The sequence below is a fragment of the Diospyros lotus genome, chromosome 14 (assembly GCF_014633365.1).
Source record: "Diospyros lotus cultivar Yz01 chromosome 14, ASM1463336v1, whole genome shotgun sequence".
Classification (NCBI taxonomy): Eukaryota; Viridiplantae; Streptophyta; class Magnoliopsida; order Ericales; family Ebenaceae; genus Diospyros; species Diospyros lotus.
This window is the reverse complement of record NC_068351.1, coordinates 34,182,828-34,207,861: the sequence shown is the minus strand read 5'-3', so window position 1 is coordinate 34,207,861 and position 25,034 is coordinate 34,182,828. Positions and strand designations below refer to the sequence as shown.

The 25,034-nt window shown below is 35.3% G+C and overlaps 2 protein-coding genes across 12 annotated transcripts; one reads left to right on the top strand and one right to left on the bottom strand.

Annotated features, from left to right (window-relative positions):
- Positions 1 to 4,983: 4,983 nt before the first annotated feature.
- Positions 4,984 to 7,003, bottom strand: LOC127790386 (plant UBX domain-containing protein 10-like). Its single transcript, XM_052319882.1, has 3 exons — positions 6,144 to 7,003; positions 5,525 to 5,725; positions 4,984 to 5,360 (listed from the first exon to the last, which is right to left on the bottom strand). Exons 1-3 carry the CDS (start codon positions 6,870 to 6,872, stop codon positions 5,133 to 5,135), a joined length of 1,158 nt encoding a protein of 385 aa, XP_052175842.1. The 5' UTR covers positions 6,873 to 7,003; the 3' UTR covers positions 4,984 to 5,132.
- Positions 7,004 to 9,211: 2,208 nt separating this feature from the next.
- LOC127790726 (kinetochore protein SPC25 homolog) lies at positions 9,212 to 24,663 on the top strand. Of its 11 annotated transcripts, none has more exons than XR_008020812.1 (9): positions 9,212 to 9,472; positions 9,770 to 9,835; positions 12,841 to 12,987; positions 20,863 to 20,970; positions 21,047 to 21,136; positions 21,236 to 21,358; positions 21,589 to 21,759; positions 22,346 to 22,432; positions 24,267 to 24,663. XR_008020812.1 is itself a non-coding variant. In XM_052320357.1 (9 exons), the coding sequence occupies exons 1-8, from the start codon at positions 9,304 to 9,306 to the stop codon at positions 22,227 to 22,229; spliced, it is 879 nt and encodes a 292-aa protein (XP_052176317.1). In that variant the 5' UTR covers positions 9,212 to 9,303; the 3' UTR covers positions 22,230 to 22,255; positions 22,346 to 22,625. The 11 variants fall into 11 exon arrangements, 9 of the variants coding, with proteins under 9 accessions (XP_052176317.1, XP_052176316.1, XP_052176311.1 ...); XR_008020811.1 differs by lacking the exon at positions 24,267 to 24,663 and adding an exon at positions 23,307 to 24,231; XM_052320357.1 differs by lacking the exon at positions 24,267 to 24,663 and adding an exon at positions 22,225 to 22,255 and having other exon boundaries at positions 22,346 to 22,625.
- The last annotated feature ends 371 nt before the right edge of the window (positions 24,664 to 25,034 follow it).

Sequence of the window (25,034 nt, the reverse complement as noted above, 5' to 3'; positions counted from 1 at the left end):
AAAGGGAAGGAGAAGAAGAAGAAGAAGAAAGAATGAGAAGGAAAAAGAAAAGAAAAAGAAAAGGAAAGGAAAGAAGAAAGGAAGGAAGGAAGTTGGTTCGTGCAGACGGGAAGAAGAAGAAGAAGAAGAAGAAGAAGAAGAAGAAGAAGAAGAAGAAAAGAAAAAGAAAAAAAGAAAAGAAAAAGAAAAAAGAAAAGAAAAGAAATAAAAAATAGAGAAAAATGCTAAAAAAATCTCCAAAAAAATAGGAAATGAATATTTATTAATATTCTGGAGATTTTAGGCGAGAAAATGGTTTGGGCACGTATTTCGAAAATATGACACGCATACTGAGGAAGCCTGAGAGGCTAAGTTAAGGTAAGTAAAATTTGCTAAAAAATTTCAGAAATTCATGAATATTATTTTATGAATTTCATAGTGAAATATTTGAGAAAATATTTGAAAAATATTTAGTTTGGATTTATTGAGGAAAAATAGGCAGAAATAGAGAGAAAAATAAAGAAAATGTAAGAAATTATGAAAAAATAGGTTTTAATATTTATTTAAATAAATATGGTGATTAGGATACTTTGAGACTAAAGTTGAAGTGAATTGTGCAAATTTTGAGGTTGGCACTAGGGGTGTGCAAAAAAACCGTCAAATCGCGGAAACCGCCCGCACCAAACTGCACCGCACCAAACCGTGCGATTTTTTGGGGGTGCGGTTTGGCACGGTTTGAGAAATTCTCAAACCATACGGTTTGCGGTTTGTGGTTTTTTTGGTTTGGTTAAAACCAAACCGGCCAAGTAGTATATTAATAAAAAAATTAAAAATATCTAATAATTTAAAAATTAAAAAAATAAATTAAAAATATATACTTTCTTGACCATGAATTATATTGTGGATTTTTGTGTTATTTTTATATTATGAGCATGTGGTTATGTTGTAGATTTAAAACTTTTAAATTTGCATTTTTTTATTAGATAGTAACTTATTTTAGTTTTAAACTCCAAGATATTGTAAAAATTTAAAAATTATGATTTTATGCATTAATTTTTATGTTTTAATTAAAAATTTATAAGTTAGTGAAGGAAACACCAAATGAAACAATAAAGAAACATCAAACCGCAGAAACCTCACCAAACCGCACCGCAAATGCGGTGCGGTCTGGTGCGGTTTGTGCACACCAAATCAGACCGCGTGGTCTGGTTTAATGCCAAACTGCACATGCGGTTTGGCTTATTAAATCATTCCCAAATTGCCCAAACAGCACCGTGCACACCCCTAGTTGGCACGCAAATTGAGGCGATGCATGAATTTTGTGACAAGCATGAATTTTGAGGTAGCTCGATAAACTTGGAAAGGTAAGTGGTACTCCGACTCAATTTTATGGAAAATGCTTGGTTTGTAAGTGATTCAACCCAAACCCAATTTAAGTAAATGATTTTGTTATGTTGTCATATCTTGTTATGAATATATCATGTAGATTGCATTTACATGCTATGAAATGCATATGTACACGTTGATATCATTGATCACGTGCATTATATCCGTAGGGAGTACGAACTGACACCGCTGATTTACCAAGGGTGCCTTGATACACCCCGGCTTCGAAAGAGGTGGCCGCAAAAATGGTGAGTTGTATGAAGAATGCAGTTGACCCTTACGATGAAGTAAGACATTGCATATATGCATGCTAAAATATTTTACTCCCTTACTTAGATGATTCATCATCTAACTTGAGTTTTGCCCCTATAATATTCAAACGTTCCAGATAGAGATTGTAGCAGATACGAGGATGAATGAGGCATGAAATGACACTTAGCAGAGTGCATGATGAATTGTATGTATGTTTTGTAACCCATGTATTTAAGTTCTACTACTTTGAATTCTGAATGTTGTGAGAAATAATAATGTATAACCCTATTTAAGGTTAATGTTAGTTGAGAACTTATGCTTTGTATTAAATTATGTTGAGGAACGATGATGTAAGGACTAAATTTTGATTTATGTTAAGATATTAGGTTCGATCCTTGTTTCCGCATTTGATGTGTATAATGATTCTCTTTCGAGAAAATGTTTGGGAATTCTGGGACGGATACGAGGAATGATATGATTTAAGATTAGTTTGAAAGGAAAAAAATTTATTATCCCAGAATTATCCCAAGTTATAACGCGCTCGAGAAAATGGGGCGTTACATCGTTTGTGTTCGGCTGAGAGGTGTTGGGGCTTTTTGGTTTTTTCGATTTGATGGTTGATTTGAGGACTTCATTGTGGCTTGTGGTTCCTATTCGTTGGCGTTACCAAAGTGGTGAATGGACTCACAGATCTGAACTTTGAACGTCATTTAAACAGGGAGTTTTTACTTCGTGTTCATCTTCTTGTTGCTGTTATCGATACTTTGTGTACTGTTCTTTATATTCGATTAAATCTGGTTTGATGTTATTGCACTAACCCTATTGTTTTGTAGAGATCTTCCGCAACAATTAGTATCAGAGCCTTGTGTGGCTCCTAGGTAGTTCTTGTTCGAATCAAATATGAAAAACCCCATCGTTTTCAAATCCGATTTCACAGTGAGTGAGTTCCACATCAGATCTAATCTCGGTTCGATTATTCTTTGGAGGTTGAAAGTTGGGTCGAAAGGACCCCAGATCTGGATCCAGCAAGTCGTGGGTTATCTCCCTGAGCAGCACGTGGTTGCTCACTCATCTGCTGGTCAACGGCGAGTGAGCTTGCAGGTGGCAGCGCATGTGGCAGCACGTGGGGGCTGAGGTGCCCTTCTTCTATTCCAGATTTGATCCTGCATCACTCACAGATCTCAGTCCTGAGATCTGTACTGGTAACCTCTATCGTTTTAAATTCTGTAATTTTCTTTTTAGCATCTAGCAGGTCATCGTGTGGGGGTGGCCATTAGGTTTTGGGGGTTATCCTGTGGTGGTAACCATTGCTTATTGCTAGAATTGTGATTAATTGTGTTAATCTGTGTGATTACTGAAATTGCTAAGTGCTTGAAAAATCTTTTTCTAATTGATCTTTGATTATTTGTGAATTTGTTGCCTATGTTTTTTTTTTAATTAAAACTTTGTGTCTCTTTAGGTGCATATCTAATTTCTTATACTCTCGTGGCTGTTTTTTTAACTGCTTAGTGCTTTAAAAAATTGTGCCTAGTATATCAGTATTATCCCTGTTTAAAATTTGCCCTTGATTGAATCTGTTTTGTGCATTTGCATTGTTTAAGATACAGTGTGGAAAAAAAAAAACTTAGTATTTTTTGTAGGTTACACTACTTATTTGTGTCAAGCATATACTTAGTAAATATGTCCACACATTTTGAATTGGCGGTTTTCAATGGAAAGGGAGATTTTTCTATATGGTAACAAAAAATAAAGAGAATTTTAGTTCAACAAAGAGTTATTAAGGTTATAGATGGAAAATATCTTGAGGATACTAAATAGGAACTAAAACTTGAAGCTGATGAACTTGCCTATACTTCTATAATCTTGCATTTCTCTGATTCAGTGTTAAGAAAAATAAGAAAACTTAACACAACTAAAAAACTTTGGAAGAAATTAGAGAAATTATATGTTAAGAAATCTTCCCCTAATAAGCTTTATTTGCTTGAAAGTTTCTTTAATTTTAAGATTGACCCCTCTAGAGACCTAGATGACAACTTAGATGTCTTTAACAAGTTGGTTCAAGATATCATAAATTGTGGTGAAACAATGTCGGAGAAATATAAGGCAATTATTTTGTTAAATGCCATTCCTGATACTTATAAAGAAGTTAAAAATGCCATTAAGTATGGTAGGGAAACGTTAACACCTGAAATTATCATAGATTCTCTTAGGAGTACGGAATTGGAATTAAGGAGTGAGAGAAAATATGGTGAGGTCCACATGAAGAGGGGTAGAACTAAGAATCAAGAGGAAGGTAGAAAGAAAGGGAAAAATATGTCAAAATCTAAAAATCAAGGGAAGGGTAAGAAGTGTTATAGTTGTGGGAAAACTGGACATTTCATTAAGGATTGTTATGCCAAGAAAGACAAACAAAAGGAAGAAGCCAATGTAGTAACCCCCTATGACCCTAGTGAGGTATACATGCTTCTAGATTCTAGTGCAAAATTAGTGGGCGAGGACTATGTGTCTGTCGTTCTATTTTAGGGAAGGGATGAGTATCCTTATTCCCACCACCTTGAGCAAGGTGGAGAGATTAGAAATATCCTAAGCCTAAGTGGATGGAGAGCTAGCTCAAATTTATGCATTTGTTGCATTTCGTATATGGATGATATGCATTTGTTGCATTTCCTATGTGGATGATATACATTTGTTGAATGTCCTATATGGATAATATGTAAGTTCATGCATTTGTTGCATGTTTAAGCATTTGTTGCTTATCTTATGCATTTGTTGCATGTTTATTTCATGTGTGGATGATTAGGCTTTTGTTGCATGTTTATTTAAATGTTCGATTTAATTTTGCTCAACAGTTTAGTTTAATCGATCAGTGAATTTTAATCAATTTAGTAATCGAATTGACCATTTGCACACTCCTAACTACAAAGACAATAATTTGTTAGTCTTTAAATTTCGGTTTGAACCAACTAGCTCAATTCAAGAGAGGTTGGATGTCAGTTCGGTCTTCGTTCAAGTTATTAGCTTTTAAATAGTTTTTGATCCCATTCGAATATGATTCAAAATAGGTCTAAGATTAAAAATTTGTTGAAAATAATAACATTATTTACTAATTATTAATAATAATATGCATATACATATAATATATTATTAAAAATGTGACATTTGTTGATTCTTGTTTAAATATTTTTCATAATTTTTATTTGAATTATATATATAAATATATGTGCATGTCTTTTTTTTCTTTTTTTTGAATTTTATACTAAAAGATAAGAAAAAAAATATTTAGAATCGGGCCGAAGGGCCCCCACTGTAACGAATTCGATCTTCAATTTGAATCAAATAAACATTTAACATAAAAGATATTAATAGAAAATGATTTATAACCATAAAAATATTAGGATCACATCATTCAGATCACATTTTTTACGCCAAAATTATGTAACTAAGAACTCTAAATGTGCCAACAAACAAGGTGTTGTTGTTGAGGACATACTTTTGAGAACAAACAACTAATAAGATCACATAAGCTCTAAGAAGAGGCTTGCTTTAGGATGGAGACCTGCTTCTCTCAGAGTCATCCCCATCTGATCAACCCCATAGACCCTTCTTGGGAAGCTTGATATTAGCCTGTAGTTTGCAACCCCTGGCATTCCCAGTGAGTCAATGTGTCTGTAAATGGCTTGTATCTTGTCTGTGGACTTGAAGCTTTGCTCTCTCCTTTCACCATTTGGGAACCGAATCTGTATCTGTACAAGAGAGAGTTGTTTTTGCACGGTCTTAATATTTTTAATCACAAGAGAATGAGTTTATCGATATCGGGTCTCTAGGAAAAATGTTACCCATCTAAGTTGCACAATACGATACGAAACGAAAATGAAAAAATGACACCCATGTGATATTGGTGTCTTACCTGTGTGAGCTGAGCACCATTTGCTGTGGTAGTAGCAGGATCCTTGGGTTGAGCTTCTTTTTTGCTAGTTGTTTCCTTCACTTGACTGGCCTGCTTTGGAATGGGATTTTGCCAATGCTTCTGAGTGTTTGCTTTGCTTGAAGTTTCTGCCTGTTTCTGGGCTCTTCTATCAGAAGCCAAACTCTTCAGCCTATCTCTTTCCTGAAATAGACAGCCAACAAATTTGGGTGAGTATAAATTATTAGTTAAACTTATATTTTTGTGGGTGCACTTTAATATTTTTTTTAAACGATTATCTAAATTTTTTGTTATTTTAATTACATTCTTAGACTTACATTTTTGACTTAATTTCATCCTTATATTTTGATATTTTTTCTTATGTCAAGTTCGAACTTTTTATTGTTCCGATTTCATTCATAAACTTATATTTTTAAATTAATTTAACTTTTGTAACTTAATATCAATATAGTGTGACAAGTATTTTGTTATTTTATTTTATTTTTTTATGTATAAAAATATATAAATTAAATTAATTTAAAAATATAATAACGAAAAATTGGAATAAGCAAAGCTAACGTAAAAGGAAAGAAGGAAAAATATGGATTTGGCCAGAGAATACCTGGTCCGCCTGAAGAGCTGAAAGATATGCTGCATCCTGTTCTTGTCTCAGCCGGCGATCCACTCTTGTCCTCTCTTCTTCCCTGGCCCTGCCGCTTCCAAACGCCAATCCTTGCTCGTCCAGTGTCCTCTGCAGGATCTCCACCAGTTCAGCCGGCGAAACCGGGCCTTCAATCTGTTGCAGAACCGCTAAGTTGTCGCCGGAGGCCGGAGCCAGCACCGCACAGAATGGGTAGCTGGCGGGCTGCAAAGTAGCCGTCATCTGCAAGCCCTCGCCGCCGTTTGCGAGCGCCGCCCAGCAAACGAAGTTCGTGTCGAGAAACTGCACCACCAGCTCCGAACACAAGGTCTCCCTGCAAAACAGCGGCGTGAAGGGGTGTTCCGGCGAGTGGAGGTACAAGAACACGAACTTGTGCTCTTCCTGAGCCATCTTCAGAGCTTCCGTGAACCGGCAGGCGTAGAAGAAGGGGTGCGAGCCGCCGTACTGCTGCTCGAAACAGTTCAGAAACGCCCACTCATCTTGAACGATGCTGGGTTCGGGTGGATATTGTGGAGGGAAACTCGGCTGTGGAAGATAATGGGATCTTCTTCCTCCGATTCCCATGAGGTCGATTCCATGGCTCACCGCTCTTGAAAACCCACCGAGAAGGTTTCTCGGGATGCTCACGATTCGCCGGACGATGGCATTGTGCATGGGGTCGCCCCTTGCGCCTGCACCTCTCCTCATCATTGGTGATGATTAGTCACTGTTCGACGAAATGCCAAAGAGAAGTTTTTGTTGCTAATTCGGTGCTTTCTCTTTTTGCCTGTGGTAAGTTGAAAGATGATGCTTTGCTTTGAGAATTTTTGACAGTTGGATTGAGTGTGATGTGTTCATAATATGCTCTTGAGACTCCCATATTAGTGTTTTATTGATTCATTAAATGTTTTAAGCTTGAGGGGTAGTGAGGTGTCTTTCACCACAAATGATCTCATTTGTGCAAATATATCAATTAAATGTTTAATCATGCTAGATGTACAACTATTTTGTCCATCTTGGACTACATAAAGAAGTATTATGATTAAAATATCCCTCGTCTCATATGCGCCTCACACGTCTCTATGCGACTCATGAGAATTTTTTTGTCATTGATACACCTTTATGTAGCACAAAGAGTACACAAAAGTGTATCAATAACATTTTCCTTAAATATTAAGGGAGATTTCATGAATTGACTATTTATACTTTGCTTGAACTCTTTTAACTTTTTTTAAGAGAGTAATTGAACGTTGACATTATAAATATGAATATTTGCATCAAAAAATCTTCGAGTAAGAGGGATTTGGGTGTCAGGTCTCGCTACACATTTTTGTAGGCTTTTTCTACCAATTGTATATAAATTATTTTCTTTTATGTTGGATGAATGTGTTTTTTTTTATTAAAATTGTAGATATTTTTTTGTGTTCGTAATAAAATTTTTATTTACGTATAAAATATTAAAATTTATTAAATTATTTAATTCAATAACCTATTAAATCTCTCAAAACTTTATCTAAAGGGAGAGGGTGAATGGGACAGAAGCTGCCATCTATGGGCTTGCAATCAAATTCCATTTGATTGTTACTTTAACTTTTGCCATTTTCAAAGTTCAAGGCTCCCCTTTTCATTGTTTGTCAAGCTGCCACATGGTGCTGTCTGTGACTCCCATTAGCAACTACTACTAGAAAAGTAGGGTTATAATCATCTTGGTTGTGGGGATGCCAATGCCATCCAAAAGGGTACCCCAAAGCTTCTTGGATCAAAGATTTTATTAGTTGGTACAACTCAATCTAATTAAATGGATTATAGGGGTTAATTAAAATTTGATTCATTTTCTTAAGCTAAAAATTATTAAAATTGTATTAAACGAGACGAGTTTGGATGAAGAAATTTCTCTACTAAAATATGTGTGAAAGAGACAGATTCTTTATTTAGATACGAATTCTTAATTTATATTTAAAAAATATAAAAAACTCCATTAGGGTAACGATGATTATTCTACTTGCATATATTTTTAAATATTTTTATTTTATTTATTAATTTTGTAAGGTTAAGATCTAAAAAACAATATATATATATATATTGACGATGGTATGAGAATCTTTCTTTTTTAACATTTTCTTTTTTTAACCACTTGGAAGATATCTTTCTAATGAGATAAGAAAACAATCCCTTTTCCTAATCTTGGGATAGCGACACTCTAATTTGGAGGTTAATAGGTAATATTTTTTAGTTATAATTTATTTTTTTAATTGTATGGATATTATATAAATATTATCTTTTAATTTTAGTTAATAGATAAAAATAAATAAAATTATTAAGTGTGAATTATGATATACATATTTAAAAAGATATAATTTTAATTACAAAAAAATAGAAAGGGTTGAGTTTTGATTGCAAATGTGTAGGAGTTTAAGGTAAAAAAAAATAAAAAAAATCGAACGAATATGAAAATCAAACCAACCAAAAAAATTGAGTAAATTGAAAAAATTGAAAAGCTAAACTGAAAAAACCCAAAAAAATTGAGAAAAACTAAACCAACCCAACAAATGAAAAAATTAAAAAATTAATCGTTTTAGTTATTTTAATTTTTTTAATATAAAATTTAAAATAATTCAAAATAAGCAAAATTATCAAATTTAATAATTGAATTGAACCGATCCTTCCTAAATTAAATTAACAATTTTGATTAAACCGAACTCTTGCACATTCCTAATTATATTCTTACTTTTATCTATAATAAAAATTACATGTCAAAATTGTGTGTATATATACGTACATATATATATATATTTAAATGCATATATCATAATTCACACTCAATACTTTCATTTATTTTTCTATTAGCTAAAATTAAAATAAAATATTTATATAATATCTATATAAAAAAAAATGAGTGTCAAAATAGCAGTTGCATTTATAATCTAAGAGTTAAACGCGTCACACCGTTAATTAGGGGAAAAGTGATATTACGCATAGTTGGGGCGTCAAAATGTAATTATGCATACAAACGACACCCCCAAAAAATAAAAATAAAACAAGGGAGAGAAGGCGGGCTAGCCTCTGTAACTCCGTTCAAAACGAGCTCTGCACTCTCTCTCTCTCTCTCTCTCTCTCTACTGTGGAGGTCGTGAGTAGGAAGATGCAGAGCGGGGTGGAAGATCCAGTGCGGGCGAAAATGGCGGAGCTCCGGTTGGTCTGTGACAGGGAGATTCCGATACGGCACAGCCGCATGGATGCCGCCTTCAGCGCCGTCGTGGCGTCGCTTGAATCAGCCAAGGCCCGGTCTCAAGAAACCGTTCAGAATCAAGGTGATATTCCTTTAAATCTTCGATTATTTTCAGTCGTAATTTTTGATAATTTGTATGGTTTGTGCCGAATCCAGTTTTTGAATTTGAAATTCGGGTTGGTGTTAGGGTTTTGAGTTGGGAAGAGTGTTTTGAATGTGATGTTCTGGACCTTCTGGTCAAAATTTGGAATGTAATTTATAATTGCAGGCGGAGTTACCAGTTCCTTAGTACTGGCGAGTGGCGACGGAGATATTAGTACTTTAAAAACAAAAGTTGGAAACATTGAACTTATTTCCTGCACTTGACTTCTTTGTTCAGCAAAACTGGGAAAGCTAAAAGCTGAGCTGAGAGAGGCGGAGGATGATTTGGTGAAAGCCCTGGCAGGTATTCCGTGTCATTGTTGTTTGTTTAGCTCTCAACGGCGCTTGCATTGTTAAGTTTTCCTTTGTTCGTTGACATTTTTTTTTATGGTCAAGTTGTATGGTAGCTTGATGACTTGAAACAGAATTCTTTCTATTTTTTGGTTGCACCACACCAGTTTTCTGGGGTAACCTTGAATAGAGTATGGATTATGCAAAAACACCAAATGAGAAATAGACACAGGAATATGTTGTACCAGTGAAATGGTATGGTTTGTCTTTGCTGAGCAAAAAAAAGAAAAAAGAAAAAAGCATGGCTTAATTTTTTTGTCATTAAATTTTGTTTTGGACATGCCTTGGACACTCATTTCCATTGCTGGATATCTGATACACATGTTACTGAGTTGGGCACACATGTGAACGTGGTGGAATTTTTGACAAGTTTTTGGAACATTTTTCATGATAACAATTTTTAGTAAGTAATTAAAAGCACAAAATTGAGTCTAATTACAACTTTGGTAAAAATAGTTACTTGTTTTTCACATGTTGGATGATGCTTATATTACCATTGTTATGGACTCAATGATAACCATCCATGCCCGTGGCTAAATTAGTGGCATTTTATCAAGATTTTCATATGCTAGTATTATTAAAGAGAGAGCCTTGGTAGCAATGGTAAGGTTATGGGTTATTGGGTTAGGGTTGTGAAAATAGGCTCTTTGCAAAGTAAGGGTAAGACTACTCACAACGACGACTCTCCCAAAACATTCACAAAATTTAGAGCTTTGTGTATTAGAGGATGCTCTTTTTGGTAAATATTATATATTAGTGATACTTTTTAGCCAAACCAACATAATGGGATAAAGGCTTGATGTATTGTTGTTGTAGTAGTGATGCCTTTTATATTTTTAGTGTTTTTATCCTTATTGTATTTGTGTCTTATTTTTTAAAAATGGTTGTACTCTATATACCTTTTCTATTTTTAGTGCTTTTATCCTTATTGTATTTATGTCATTATTTTTAAAATTTGTCGTACTCTATATCCATATTCTTATCTACGTTTGTTGCCTTATTTGTATCTATATTGATGTTTCTTTGCTCTTCTTTATTGTCTAATCCTATTAATGCATATAAAAGAATTGATGAGCAAGTGTCTTAATTCACGGTAATTTATAGCATGCAATGACTTGAATTCATGAGCAATGGCCTCCAACTAAACTTGAGGAAATAAATAAGGAATTAGAACAAAAATGAAATATGAATTATTATACATAGTTTTTATTCGAAGACTCTTCCTAAGTTCTTTATTACCTATCAATTCTCTTATTGTATAGTTTTTCCATTCTGTTTTACACAAGACAAAAAACCGGAAACATCCACACACCCAAAGCTCCTTCCCAAACTAGAAAACAAATAAGCTAAGTTCTTCTGTCACATCCAAGCGTCTTGGTCATTCATGCATAATCAGTGGCGATGCTGGTCTCCTTGATCAGTAACCGGTTCCTGAAATAGAGATGACGACTGAAAATTTGGAGGCTTCTAATATGCCAACAACATGCTTTCTTTTCGCATTTCTCCTCTGCCTGACAACAGATGCACATGGTTTTGCCTCTGCAACATGGTGGAGAGTCTTCATCCTTCCTTCCTGCCTGCAATGACCAACGAGCAATAGGTGGTGAGCTCCATGAACTAGTTATGGAGGCGTAGTTTCTGGACTTCCTCTCTCTTGATGGCTCTATGAAAATAGAATACAAAATTTGGGATGCGATGTGAAGTCTCTGTCTGGTTGCTTGGTTGAGCGGTGATCAAATGTCTTGGTTGCAATGTTTCAATGGTGAACTTCAAATGCCTTAATTGAAACAATACTTCATGGAAGTTGTAAATCACTTTCTTCAATTGGCTTTGGCCATGGTCCCCTCTCCAAATCTTTAAACCTGGTTGCTTTGTTTTCTTTTTAGGAAATTTCAACGGGTTCAAGTGATTGCCTTTAGTGATGGCAAAGGCTTCATATCGTTTCTGTTGCTTGCTTCACTCTATTTGTGTGGCTTCAATAGAGACGTACTTGTTGGTGACTTGTTTGAGCGAGTGAACTGGTGAGGCAGCTGTCAGCTGTGGGTGGACCCAAATTATTTTTTGAATAGAGGAATAGGTTGCCTTACGGGATCAGAAAGAAAATCTCCCTTCTCCAAAACAGAAAATAAATTTTCTATATCCAAAAACTTTTGTATTGAAATAAGCTTTGATTGTTAGATCTCTGATACCATTTGTTGGGAAACTAGGCACAAACTACTTTTGTTGAAATCTCTTTCTTTCACTCTACTTTTGTTGGGCTGACTAAGTTAGGACCTGCAGATAGTTGAAAAAATTAACTGTAGGCATTAGGCTGTTAATGTGAACAAAATTGGTACACACTTTTCTACATAAAAAGGGATGAGTAATACACTGTTAGTCTCTTTCTTCCATTTCACCTGACAACCTACAAAGGCTGTTGTCTTTCAGAATTTAATGACTTGAGGGGTTCTAATAATTGGTTCATTGAGGGAATTCCTCCTGCAGCTCTGCTAAAGGGACAGTTGCTTTTGAAGATGTCTTAAAAGTTGGACTGTAAAATTATGTGCAGCTCAGCAAAATTAATAGGAAGCTGATCCTTACTGGAGAGCAGATTGATTGCCAAGGATGTGTATGAGGCTGAAGTGATTGTCAGTGGGAACAAAGTTTTAAACCTATTCTTCTCAAGGGATTTGCTATTGGTGGTTCTTAATATTATTGGCTTCTTTGTGTTCATTTTCTTTACATGAATACAAAGTCCAATAATTCTATTTTCTCTTTTCCTTTTCTGGTATCTATGCAAAATGTTTCCTACCCAAGCAACACCACATATTTGCTTTGCACTGCTAAGATCATTTTATTGTCTTCAGCATCATCAAGAGATCTTTCTGGTTATAAGATTTCAATTGCCAGAATGTCATCCATGATTATTGACATTGAACTTCATTAAGTTATGCATTTTCTCTTCTACTGCTTTTGTAGCAAAGACTCGTAAAGAAGCAAGGCGGATGGCCACAATGGACAACATATCTTCTACAAGAGCTAAAATAGAAGAGCTCAAACAAATCATTGAAGATCAAAAGGCTAGAAGGAATGAGTATGCAGAGATAATAGCTCAACAATCTGAAGGTAATTTGGTTTCCTTTGCTTATACTGGTTTTGTCTCACTCTTATATCCCTTAAATTTGTGTGCTATTGTATTTATTCTTGAGGGTTTCATATTAAATGAAGGGGTGGCTAGCCTCTTGAATAAATGAAGGGGCCTCTTTTTCTGTTTCCCTAAACAAATTGAAAGCCCTAATGGATAGTGGTCCTTTTTCCCCCTTAAAGGGGTTGCGATCAAAAGTGCGTTTGAGTTAACTATTACTGAAAACCTACAGATTTCTTGTCAATTTTAAATAAGTTTACTTTGCTTGGTTGTGGTTATGTTGAGACACTGTCGTCTTTAGTGGATGTATTTATTTACTCCTGTTAGGACCCTAGGTTTTGAATCTATGGTTTCTAGTCAGCAATAGTGGAAGAAGAAAGAAAAAGAGAGAAATTAGGGAGAAAATAGAGAAAAAAACAGAGAATAGATATAGAGAAAATAAGAGATCTTGAAATCAATTCTTCATAATGTCGCAGTACAAAGTGGTATAGCCTTATATATGGTTATACTCAGCAGTTAATTAGTTACATTTGTAACTGATTCTACTAACAACTTATAACAATTGCAGTGGGTAGTTGCCAACTACTGTAACTGTAATAATTGTAGTTGAAACAACTTCAATTGATTTTTGCTATCTCTTATCTCCTAATTCTGTTGATCATGGCATTTCCCTTCCCTTCAAAATTTTCTTGTCCTTAAGAAAATCAAAGAAGCTGAACAACTTGAGGAAATTGAGTTAGGAGATCTGACATATATTCCCAAGTGTTGTTATCTGGGTGCAAATGGGACCATTGAACGAGTACTTGAATGAGGGGAACTTGGTTCTTGGAGATAACATGTTTGTATGGCTTCAACTATCAATTCCTGTAGTTTTGCTTTCTTTGCTGCTTGCTTAACTGTTGCAACTTGCAACATCTTCACTGTTAATCTAAGTTCTTCACTAAGGCCATTTATAAAACTCGAAACAAAATATGCATCCAAAACAAAGCGGTTGGTAATGATCATTAGTGATTTAAGTTCTTCAAACTTGATTTGATATTCCAAATCTGTTCCAATCTATCTCAACTTATTGAATTCTTCTTGTGAAGTCATTTGTCTTAGATTAGTTTTCTGTACTTAGTTTTTTCCTTTGGTAAATCTGGTAGATATTTCCTTTCCATTATAGATGACTATTCTAGGATGTTGTGGGTTTATATGCTAAAAACTAAGGATCATACTTATGAGACCTTTAGGAATTGGAAGACAATGGTAGAAACTCAAATGGGCAAGAAAATTAAAGCCATTAGGACAGATAATGGGCTGGAATTTTGTAATAGGAAATTCAGTGAAATGTGTAATGAAAATGGCATAATTAGGCACTTAACAGCGCTTGGAAACCCCCAAAAAAATGGGGTAGCTGAGAGGATGAATCGGACATTTTTAGAAAGGGTAAGATGCATGTTATTTCATGCACATTTGCCAAAATTTTTTTGGGGTGAAGCAGTGTCCACTGCAGTCCATATCCTTAACAGGACTCCATCTAAAGCCATAGATTTGCAAACCCCCTATGAGAAGTGGACAGGCCATAAGCCTAGTCTTGCCCACCTTAGGGTATTTGGGTGCTTAGCCTATGCTCATGTGAAGCAAGGCAAGCTTGAACCTAGGGTAAAGAAATGTCTCTTTATAGGTTACCCAATTGGTGTGTAGGGGTATAAACTATGGAACCTTGAACCGGAAGGACCTAGGACCATAGTCACAAGGGATTTGACATTTGATGAGAAAACTACCATAAATTTAAGCAATAATGAAACCCAAAAGGATCTAGATGGAAAGGACTCCATGAAGGTAGATATTCATGGAATAGAGTCTGAAATAAATGAAATAGAGCCTGAATCAAACCTGGATCAAAATGATCAGGTTCAAGAGGAAGAGCAGAATGCTGAAACATCTCAATATGAGGAAGAAGAGGCTGACAGTGATGCTGATTCAAGCATTGGAGATCAGCTAAACCCTGATAGGTATAGTGTGGCTAGGGATAGGCAGCCTAGAGTTCGTAGGCCACCTCTAAGGTTTGGCTACTCAAATTTAGTAGCCTATGCCCTAAATAGCGCCTCCGAAGTTTCTGGAAAAGAGCCACAATCCTATGACCAAGCTATAACATCCAAGGATTCCCAAAAGTGGATAGAATCATAGAAGCCATGAAATCAGAAATATCCTCCCTTAAGAAAATCCAAACCTAATTAAAAAAAAAGAAAAAAGAAAAATCAAACCTGGGAACCGGTAGAAAAACCTAAAGGGAAAAGAATTGTAAGCTATAAATGGTTGTACAAAAGAAAAGAAGGGGCTGGTGAAAATTCTAAGCCTAGGTACAAAGCTAGGCTAGTTGCTAGAGGGAGTTCTCATTTTTCTGTTTGTAACAAGTGTTGATTGTTTCTGAAAGAAAGGCTAGGGCTGTTAGCTTTGTAATCTTGAGGGAAAACAATTGGGGTGCTCGGGAATAGAAGGGAGAGAAGGGCCACTACTGTACTAATCGATTTTTGGAAATAAATACTGCTCTCGGGAGGATTTTAGAGGCTGGATGTAGTGCCAATTCAATTGGCATGAACCAGGATAAAAGTCTTGTCTTCTTATATGGTTTGAATGTTTTCTTTCTTGTTCTGTTCTTACTTAAATTCTGTTTTTTATTGACTGTTTGTGTTGTGGTGTGTTGGGTGGTGAGTTATGAGTGTTTGAGGGGGTGTTTGATTGGTTTCTTGGAGGGTTTTAAGGCTGTCAGTGCTCCCAATTTATAACACTTCTATTACAGCAATCATATTCTTGTTCCCAAATCTCTCACAAAATTCTTCCACAAAATCTTGCAAACACGTTCTTCTTTAAGGTTCGCCCAACCTTGATACCATGCATCAGCTGCATTGTTTAAGTAGGCTGAAGCTAGGTTAACCTTTCGAGATTCTCCTATGTTGTAGAACTGAAAAAACTTCTGACATCTCCTTACCCACCATCTTGGGTTCTTGCCGTTAAACATAGGAATCTCCAATTTTGGCAAGGGAACAACTCTACAAGTATAGGAATTATTCATTGAATTATTTTCCATCCTAATAATATTTTCCCTATCAGCAACAAACTCATTGTCATGCATATTTTCAACTTTTATTACAGGAGTTTTAGTTTGTTTAAGATTTTAGCCATTACCTTCCAAGATTGGATCCCCATTCTCTTTGGGCAGAAAGTCCACAAGTAAGCTTAACCGTGGAATATTGGAAAACATCTACAAGAATTCATCCAACCTCTTGGCCAGATCTTCCATCGAAGCATCCAACTTGTTTTCTAGTGACTGGATACTTTGTTGATTCTTGCTTGTCCTAGACTCCAATGCTTCCATTCTATTATGCAAATTGGTCACAAGGGAATTAACTTGGTTGACCTGTGCCTCCAATTGCTTCATTCAAGTACCGCCCACCATAGCCCTTAAACTTGTAGATGCAAGCTGTTGTGGATAGCAGCCCAAGAATCAACTGCTCTGGTACTAGATTGTTAGGACCCTAGGTTTTGAATCTAGGGTTTCTAGTTGGAAGTTGTCGAAGAAGAGAGAAAGAAAGAGAGAAATGTGAAAAATCAGGGAGAAAGCAGAGGGAAATAGAGAATGGATAAAGAGAAAGTGAGAGATCTTGAAATCAATTCATTCATAATGTCTCAGTACAAGATGATGTAGTCTTATATATGGCTATTCTTAGCGAGTAATTGGTTACATTTGTAACTGATTCTACTAACAGCTTATAACAGTTGCAGTGAGTTGTTGCCAACTACTGTAACTGTAATAATTGCAATTGAAACAACTTCAACTGCTTTATGCTATCTCCTAATTTTGCTGATCACGACAACTCCATGTTCGTACGTATTACATCTATGTTTTGGCATATTAAGTATGATTTAACAAGAATATCCTTTGTACATGCTTATGAAGGCATTGATATCACCTCAAGAGTTTTAAGTAGAGTTTTGTAAAACATATCAATATTCTTTTCTTTATATTTGTTTCCAATTGGTTAAATGTGTAAAGGTTGATGTTTCTTTAATAGGCAGATTAAGAGAAGGGTTCCAAGATGATGTTGGACTCTGACTAGCATGATGGCCAATACGTACTGCTTTTTCCCAGTAGAGTATAATGTAAAAGGGTGTCCAGGTGAGCTGGGAATTATAGTTGGCATGTAGATATGGATCACTGGAGCTACGAAGGGAGAGAGCTAAGCGATTACTAGAGAGAGAAAGTTATTATAGAGATTTAGGTATTTACATGGTTGTTCTTATGAATTCGAGGTCTTTTTTTTTTTAGGTAAGGCAAGGCCACGCTATTGAACGCCATGGGATTTGGATATTCAGTTTGAATGTAATACTCCATTTCCATTAATGGACTATAACAAGCATTTATGAAAATGCTGTAGTAATGGCACCATATTTTTGGGATTGTTGGAGTAGTGGAAGTTCCCACATTGATTGTTAGACCATTTCTTGTCACTTGTCAAGACCAAATTCTTTTGATGGAGGGGCAAGGCCTTAATGAAATTTGTATCTCTAGCATCCAATCCACAATTCCTAGGTCTCTTGGAAATGGCGAGTAGAGGACTCAGTAAGAGATTCCATCAATTGGATCAAGGATGTTTGGGAGTGTCAATCAAGTCTCAATTTCTCAAGAATGAGATTATGGAGATTCAACATGTCACCTCACAAGGCTGCACTTGGAGAAGCATCATAGGGAGTTAGATCCCTAAATGTTGAGATTATGGAGATTCATGTGTCATATAAGGTTAACATGTGGACATACATAATAGAGTGCGATCCTAGGAGGTAGAGATTAGAAAGTCACATGCCATCTCAGATACTTGATCCTAAGGAGAGATTGAGGAGATCTGGTTGGCTGATTGGAAATTTATTTGGTAGGCCACCTTAGCATACATGACAGATGTACCCCCAATAAATAATCTTTTTCTATTTTGATATAATATTATATCTTTTTGTAATGTAACAAAGTGAACAAATGATTGGCATTTTGATGTACATGTCATAATAGATATGGTTGTTTGTTACCGTGTCTTGGTTTGTGTCATTCTTATTTATTTTTAATTGTATCATCGTATTTATATTTTCATATTCAAGTTTCTTAATTGTAGGTGTTCCCTTGATAATATTTGCATGTTGATCTACCATGGCCACATGTTACTTAGATGAGGTGACACTTGGAGCACCAGAATAGATGGTTGACTTGAGAGAGGGAACATTGGTGTCCTTTCCTCAGTGTATATCTAGAAAGGTGCCTCAAGTAACCTTGGATGGGGGAGTGAATCCTTTGGTCATGTGTGCTTACCATATTTGAGGAAATCACCTCCATTTAAGCATGCCTTTCTTTGGTTCATCTCTTCACAGAGTGATTGTTCTTGCTATAAGCCACTTGTTCAAACACTCTACTTCAGCTTAGTTTGAGGTCTGGCCTGTATCAGGTAGGATGTCCCTCACGCCAAGTGCATTCTAGCACTTGTATTTGCAGCGTATCCTCCTTGCCACCATCTAAGGCAGGGCCTTGGGTGCTTTTCTCATGTAACATGGGATTTGTGAATTGGGAACCGGAGTTCAAATCTATCAAAGTTTTTGTTCTTTATCTGCTGAAGAGGGCTTTTGTCTTAATCAGTCAAAAAGAGAGATCACCTGAAGACAAGACCAGTGTTATTAAAGGCGCGCCTAGGTGCAAGGCGCACCCTGGGCGCTTGAAAGCATTCTAGGCGGGCGCAAATCAAAAGGCGTGCCTCAACCCAAGGCGCCTTAGGCAAAGGCGCCCGCCTTGGGCGTTTTAGCTGTTTTTCAAGGTTTTTATTTCACTGTTTGTTACTTTATTTAATTTTTTACTGTTTAGGGTTTAAATTTATTGCTTCAACTACAAATTTGACAATAAGTAAAAAGGCTATTACTTCAAATGCTCTAATTGAATTTGAACTAGATGAAGATGGATAGGGAGCATTGAACAAATTCAAGGCATGCAATAACAAAATGCAACATTAAGTCACTAAAACAAAGAAAGATGCAAATTCAAGTCTAGTATATTACCTACCAAAAAAATGTATGAAACTATCATCACACTTCTAAACCATAGAAATCATCCAACAAGAGGAGTAGATGATGTGGAAGAAGATGTTAGAGATAATGCTTCTAATGATGAAAATATAGAAATGTTTGATCTTGATGATGAGGATGATTTTTAGATTGTTTAAAATGCATAATTAGTTAATCTTGATTAAGATTTAAGACCTATAATTTTTTTTAAGATTTAATTTAAATTGATTTAAAGACTTTTAGATTATATCTTTTGGCATTTTTTATTGTTCTTTTCATTAGTATATGTTGAATTTTTTAATTTTTTTGATAACATACTTGTAAATATGTCATTATGAGTTATGACTTATTTTATACCTTATTTTTCAAGTAGGATATATATTTTTCTCTTTTTTGGTAAGCATGCACCTAGTTCTATCAGGCGCACGCCTCGCCTTGCGCCTCAGGCTCCAACACCCTTTTGCGCTTGAGCTTTTAATAACACCGGACAAGACACCATTTCTTGTGGAGTTTTGTGCTCTAAATGGAGTGCTTATCTATGGCCTACTCCAGTTGGAATGGTCTAATTATCTTAAATGAAACCTGCTTTGATTAGACAATCTTGGGATAGAAGGTTAACTCTGTACTCAGTTGAGCCAAAGAGGTGAGCCATGAACGTCATGTCAAAATAGGCATGATGTACTTTCCTTTGAGGCTCAGGTACCCTATGTAAGGTAAAGCCCTTACCTCATAACAAGGTTTTTCCACCCTACACATACTGTCGCTCTCTCTCCATTCTCTATATTGTGTGAATCTCTCCCTTACCCATCTCCTGCAGTCCAGGTACCTGTAAATGCCTATCATTACTTCTTGGAGTGCCCTATTTACCTGCTATCCCCACCATTTATCCACATTACCTTCTGTACTGAATTGATTTTGAAGTGCATTCCCGCTTTCCCAGTACTATCTTTGCTTGATTAACATTAATGTGTTTAATCAAGATTGGTCCTTGGTCATGTTGAATTGCACCTTTACATCTTTTCAAAGTCACCCTGCCTTGAGATCTTCTGTAGTAGCTAGGTCAAATACCTCAATGTGTCACATGTGGTTCCATTAGTATTCTTGTAAGTTCATGCCTACCATTGGCCTATGGCATGTACATGCGCATGGGAAGTTATGATAATACTTGGGCAGCATGCCCTCTATGCCATCTTTTTCTAATAATTAATTTATCAATTGAAAGGAGTTTTGAGTTATGAGTGGAACAATTATTTATGGATGCTACATGTATTATTGTGTTAAATTTTACTTCGGAGGAGCCATAGCATGGGTTACTGAATTTTCCAGGGGCAATAATGTGTTCATTCTTGTCCATGGTTAGTGGAAAGTATCTGGGACGATGTGGTCACCCTTTGTTCCCAAATCAGTTAGACATGACTTTGTTGAGTTGATTATATCATCTATTTGAGCTGTCTTCATGTTCTATTTTGACTTGTTGCATCTCTTTAAACTTCTGTGGTAATGATCGGAAATAAATTTATATTTTTAGCCTTGTTATGTTATTGCTTTGGGACTGTTTTTTCCCATCTCATTCCTTTTCTCCTTTTGGAGATTAGAGTGATCTCAGTTCCAAGTTTCTCATAGTTCATTGATATCATATGTATTACTTTTGTACCTGCAATGCATTAAGGAAATATATCCCTTATGATATTTAAACTATGCTCTCTCTCTCTCTCTCACTTCTCTTTATTTTTCCTGGCTTGTTTTTCCTTATGGACATCTATGGATTATCCAAGCTCTGTCAACATATGAAGAAAATTACAAGAATAATGAAGACACAGGAGTAGACGAGGCTGTTTCATGGTACAATAGGGCCCTTGGCTTCCGAGTAGAATGCGGACATGGTATATGCTTCTCTAACTTGTGGAGTATTCTTTTCTTTTTATCAGATGGATACTTATTATAGGTTTGTTTCTTCAGGAGTGAAATTCATATTCACTAACATCAATTTGAAGAATCCAAAGGAGGAGTATTCCTTTTGCATTCGACATGAGAATGATTTATACACTAGTGAGGAATCCTGATCTTGCTTATTGATTGGATTGTAGTGTCAATAGTGTTCTTATAGTTCTCTTTGATTTTGTTTTCCTTTTTTTATGTGATTTTCAGTGCTCGAATGTGACCCACACTTAAATGACACCAAAGATCTGATCAATGAGTTGAACAGAAGCAATGGTCTATTCAAATTTGTCAGATCTATGAGAGAAAAGTTTCAAGTAGCTGCAGCACACGGTATAACATCCATATTGCACTTTTTTCCGTTGTGTATAGTGAAATTTGTTAGAATCATGGAAGATTTACACAACTGCTGTTTCACATATAGGATTCTCCTGTTCTGACTTGTTCCCACTTTGATGTGTCATTCTCATGTATATAGTTTCTGGTATGGATATAGTGAGTTTGTATAGGTTGTAAATTAGTCAATGTCTTATATGAGTTCCTTTACTATCATGTTTCTCCAGGAATTTTGACTCAAGTTACTTCTTGTGATCAAGACTCTTCAACAGTCTCTCTATCTGCTCCGGTTTGTTCAGTTTCAACTGACAGTAGAAGTGAATCTCCGTCAAAGCAAAATAAACTTCAACCTGAAGAAGCCAACAGACATCACAAGAAGGCTAACCATGTCAGAGGAGGTAAACCTGCCAATTTATCTCCTGGATCTGCATTATCTCTTCGTCGATCTCCTCGCTTTAAGGTATTTGATAACCTGCTATTGCTCGTATGATTCGTAGAATGTAGGGGATGGATAATACATATAACAGGACTGCATGCAATTAAATTTCAAGAATTTTCATGAAAAGCTTTTGATGCAGCCAAGATGATTGCAACCAATGAGATAGAAAAAAAATATTATTTTTATGTGATAAGGGTTTTTGTTTATGCTATGTATTTTAGTTTTATTAAGATTTTTACTAGATTATGTCATAGGATGTAAGCGGTATCATATTAGATAAATTAGTTTTTTAAAAAAGTTATAGGTGTTCTAAAACAGTTTTATTGAATCTATAAATATCAAATCTATGTGTAATTCAGAAGTATGTTTTTTTTGGTTATTATGTCTATAGAAAATGCCAATAATATTGAAAATTTTGTTGCAGGGTAAAAAGTGACGCACTTAAGGAAGAGACTGTAAATCTAATTGACTGGCATGCACTAATTAACCTCCTCTTACTTGGTGAAGTTTTGGCAAAAAGATCTCATTTGCTTTGTTTGTTGCAGTGAAGTTTTCTGGAAGAAGAGATTTCTAGGAGGTGAACTAATGCAATTCCCTTCCCAAAGCACAGCCTTCTGTTTTCAACTCTTTTGGTAATCAATCCCATGCATCCGTTAACTTCAAAACTTCTTGTATTTTTCTTGATGTTGGATTGTAGCTTTGTGCTATTTTTAGTGAATATGTAATTATTTGTTTTTAATGTGGAAATGCCTTGTTTCATTTTATATTTTTTGTTGAGAATTTCACACATCTTATCGATAAATAATTAGAGATTTTATGGCTGAAGGTACTACCTTACCTCTTGATATTGACTGAACATTGTCTTGAGTTTAAATTTGAGTTTTATCTTACAAAGGAGAAGTGTAAGTTTGAGGTTAGTTTGTGTAGAACTATAGCAAAACACTGCTAGGACATTGTATAATTTTATTTTGATAATTCATAAATTATTGTTGATGTTAAAATTTGCAACCTGTTGAAATGGCTGGGATATTAGAGACCAAGTACCTCAAGATATGTTAGCAATCAAAGGGTTTGTCTTATCAACAAAAGCAGAAAGTTACGAAGATAGACTTTTCAATTCTTTAAATCAAAGATTTGACAAGGTTAGTGAATAAATAATGAACCGAAGATGAAGGGAACTTACTCGAGTACCAAACAAAATCACTCGAGTAGTATAAGAATTCAAGAGAGTTTTACTTGAGTACAAAACTTTACTCGATTAAAATGAAAGCTCTGATTTATTTTTGCAGCTATGAGAGATATATATACACATTGCTATACAAGATATCTCCTGAAAAATAAGAATGTCTATCTCCTACACTGTAGGTATAGATATATATATTTGAATTAGGAATTTCTAACTGGTAGTAGTTGTTGGAATTATCTTATCTGCCTTATCTCCTTATCTCTAACAGTCTTATCGCTTCATCCTTTAAATTTCTCTCATCTTTTATCCTCTTATTTCAGGCCACGAGAGAAAAACGGGAATTCCTTTTAATCTTTCCAACAATTAGAATAGTTGTAAAGAAAAAGAAAGAAACTTTAAAGGTTGAAGTCATCTAGTAATGAGTGTTGATGGGCTAGCCACCATGTCTTGAGGTCATGTTTAGCATGCGTCATCTACCATTATGGCAACTGTCTTCAATCACTCATGATGCAATGTACTAGTGTGATGGATGGTTACCCCGTTTGTCATGTGTCATAATTGGCCGTTGCTAGCTTAGTCACATGCATCATTGCTTTTACTCATATGGTTGATGAAGTTTGAATAACTATCTGGATAGTTATGTCACTTCCGTGAATACCCATAAATGATTAGTTACTTGCACCCTAAGAGGTTTATTCATGAAGGATTTCACCTTATAAATCATCAAGCTTATATGGATTTGTTTGTCGTGTTATTTTAGTGACATGAGAGTTCTTTGTTTTAGTCATGGTAATCGTTTGCTTTGTCTAAGAACTGGACCTCAGGAAGTAATGTGAAAGATTTATTTAATATTCATTATCGCTTTATCTACCTTGTAGGATAAGGTGATAGCACTCAACTCAAGTAGGCAATGCCCTATTAGATAGGTAGGGATAATAAGCATTCTATCACAACACCCTACAACCTAGATAAGGTGATAATATTTATTAGATAAATCTTTTATAATACTACTTGATGTTCAGTTCTTGTGCTAAGAAAGGGATATCTGATGTTTAAAAAAATTATCGACTAATAAAGAATTGCCACTTAACTAAATAGCATGTCGAACAAATTTATGTAACCTTGATGGTTTACAAGGCGAAATCTTTTGTGAATAAACCTCTTAGGTGCACACCATGTAACTACTCATTTACGGGCATTCATGAAATGAACATAACTCTCCAAATAGTTATTTAGACTTCAATTGCATTGATGAGAACAATGATGCATGTGACTAACAGGTTGACAATGGTTACTATGATACATGACCAAAAGGATAAGCATCCATCATGTTGGGAACAATTGCATTGTGAGTAATGGGAGACACTTGCAATAACGGTATATGACATGTGATGAACATGATCACAAAACATGAGTATGGTAATCTACTAACTCTCATTATTAGGTGAGTTAAACTTTATCGACTTAACTTTTTTGGATAGCGTAAATTGTTCACCGCACGGGCTCGAAAACTTGGGATACCATGAGGTTGTGAGTTTAATTTTGTTTCTGTATGGAAATGTGGAATTATTTGTGTCAATTTAAGGGGTGATGTCCTGGACTTGGTTTGCAGTGAATATGTTTGTATACTTAGATTGGGCTTTTGGCTCAGGCGGACTGTGAATTTTAGAGTATGGAGTAAGCCGGGCAAAGGCAGTTTGTGTACTAAGACCTTTGAGTTTTAGATGTTACAAAACAAATTTACGAACTTATAAATTGAGTGGTTGAAATGGGATACAAATAAATATAATATAGAGGGTTTTTTTTTTAATTTTTATTTTCAACTATTCTAACATTGCCAAATCTCGAACTTCAGTATTAGAGAGTACCCCTAGACACAATCTAGTGTGCCTCTTAAGGTCTTTGGTCTCTACCATCTTAGCATATTTAGCAGGTTGCAATTTTAAAATCAATAATTACATTAAAAACATTGTAATTTAACAATTGTAATATTTGTACATATGCACAATATATAAAACCTTTTTTAATATAAAATACAATATATGAAA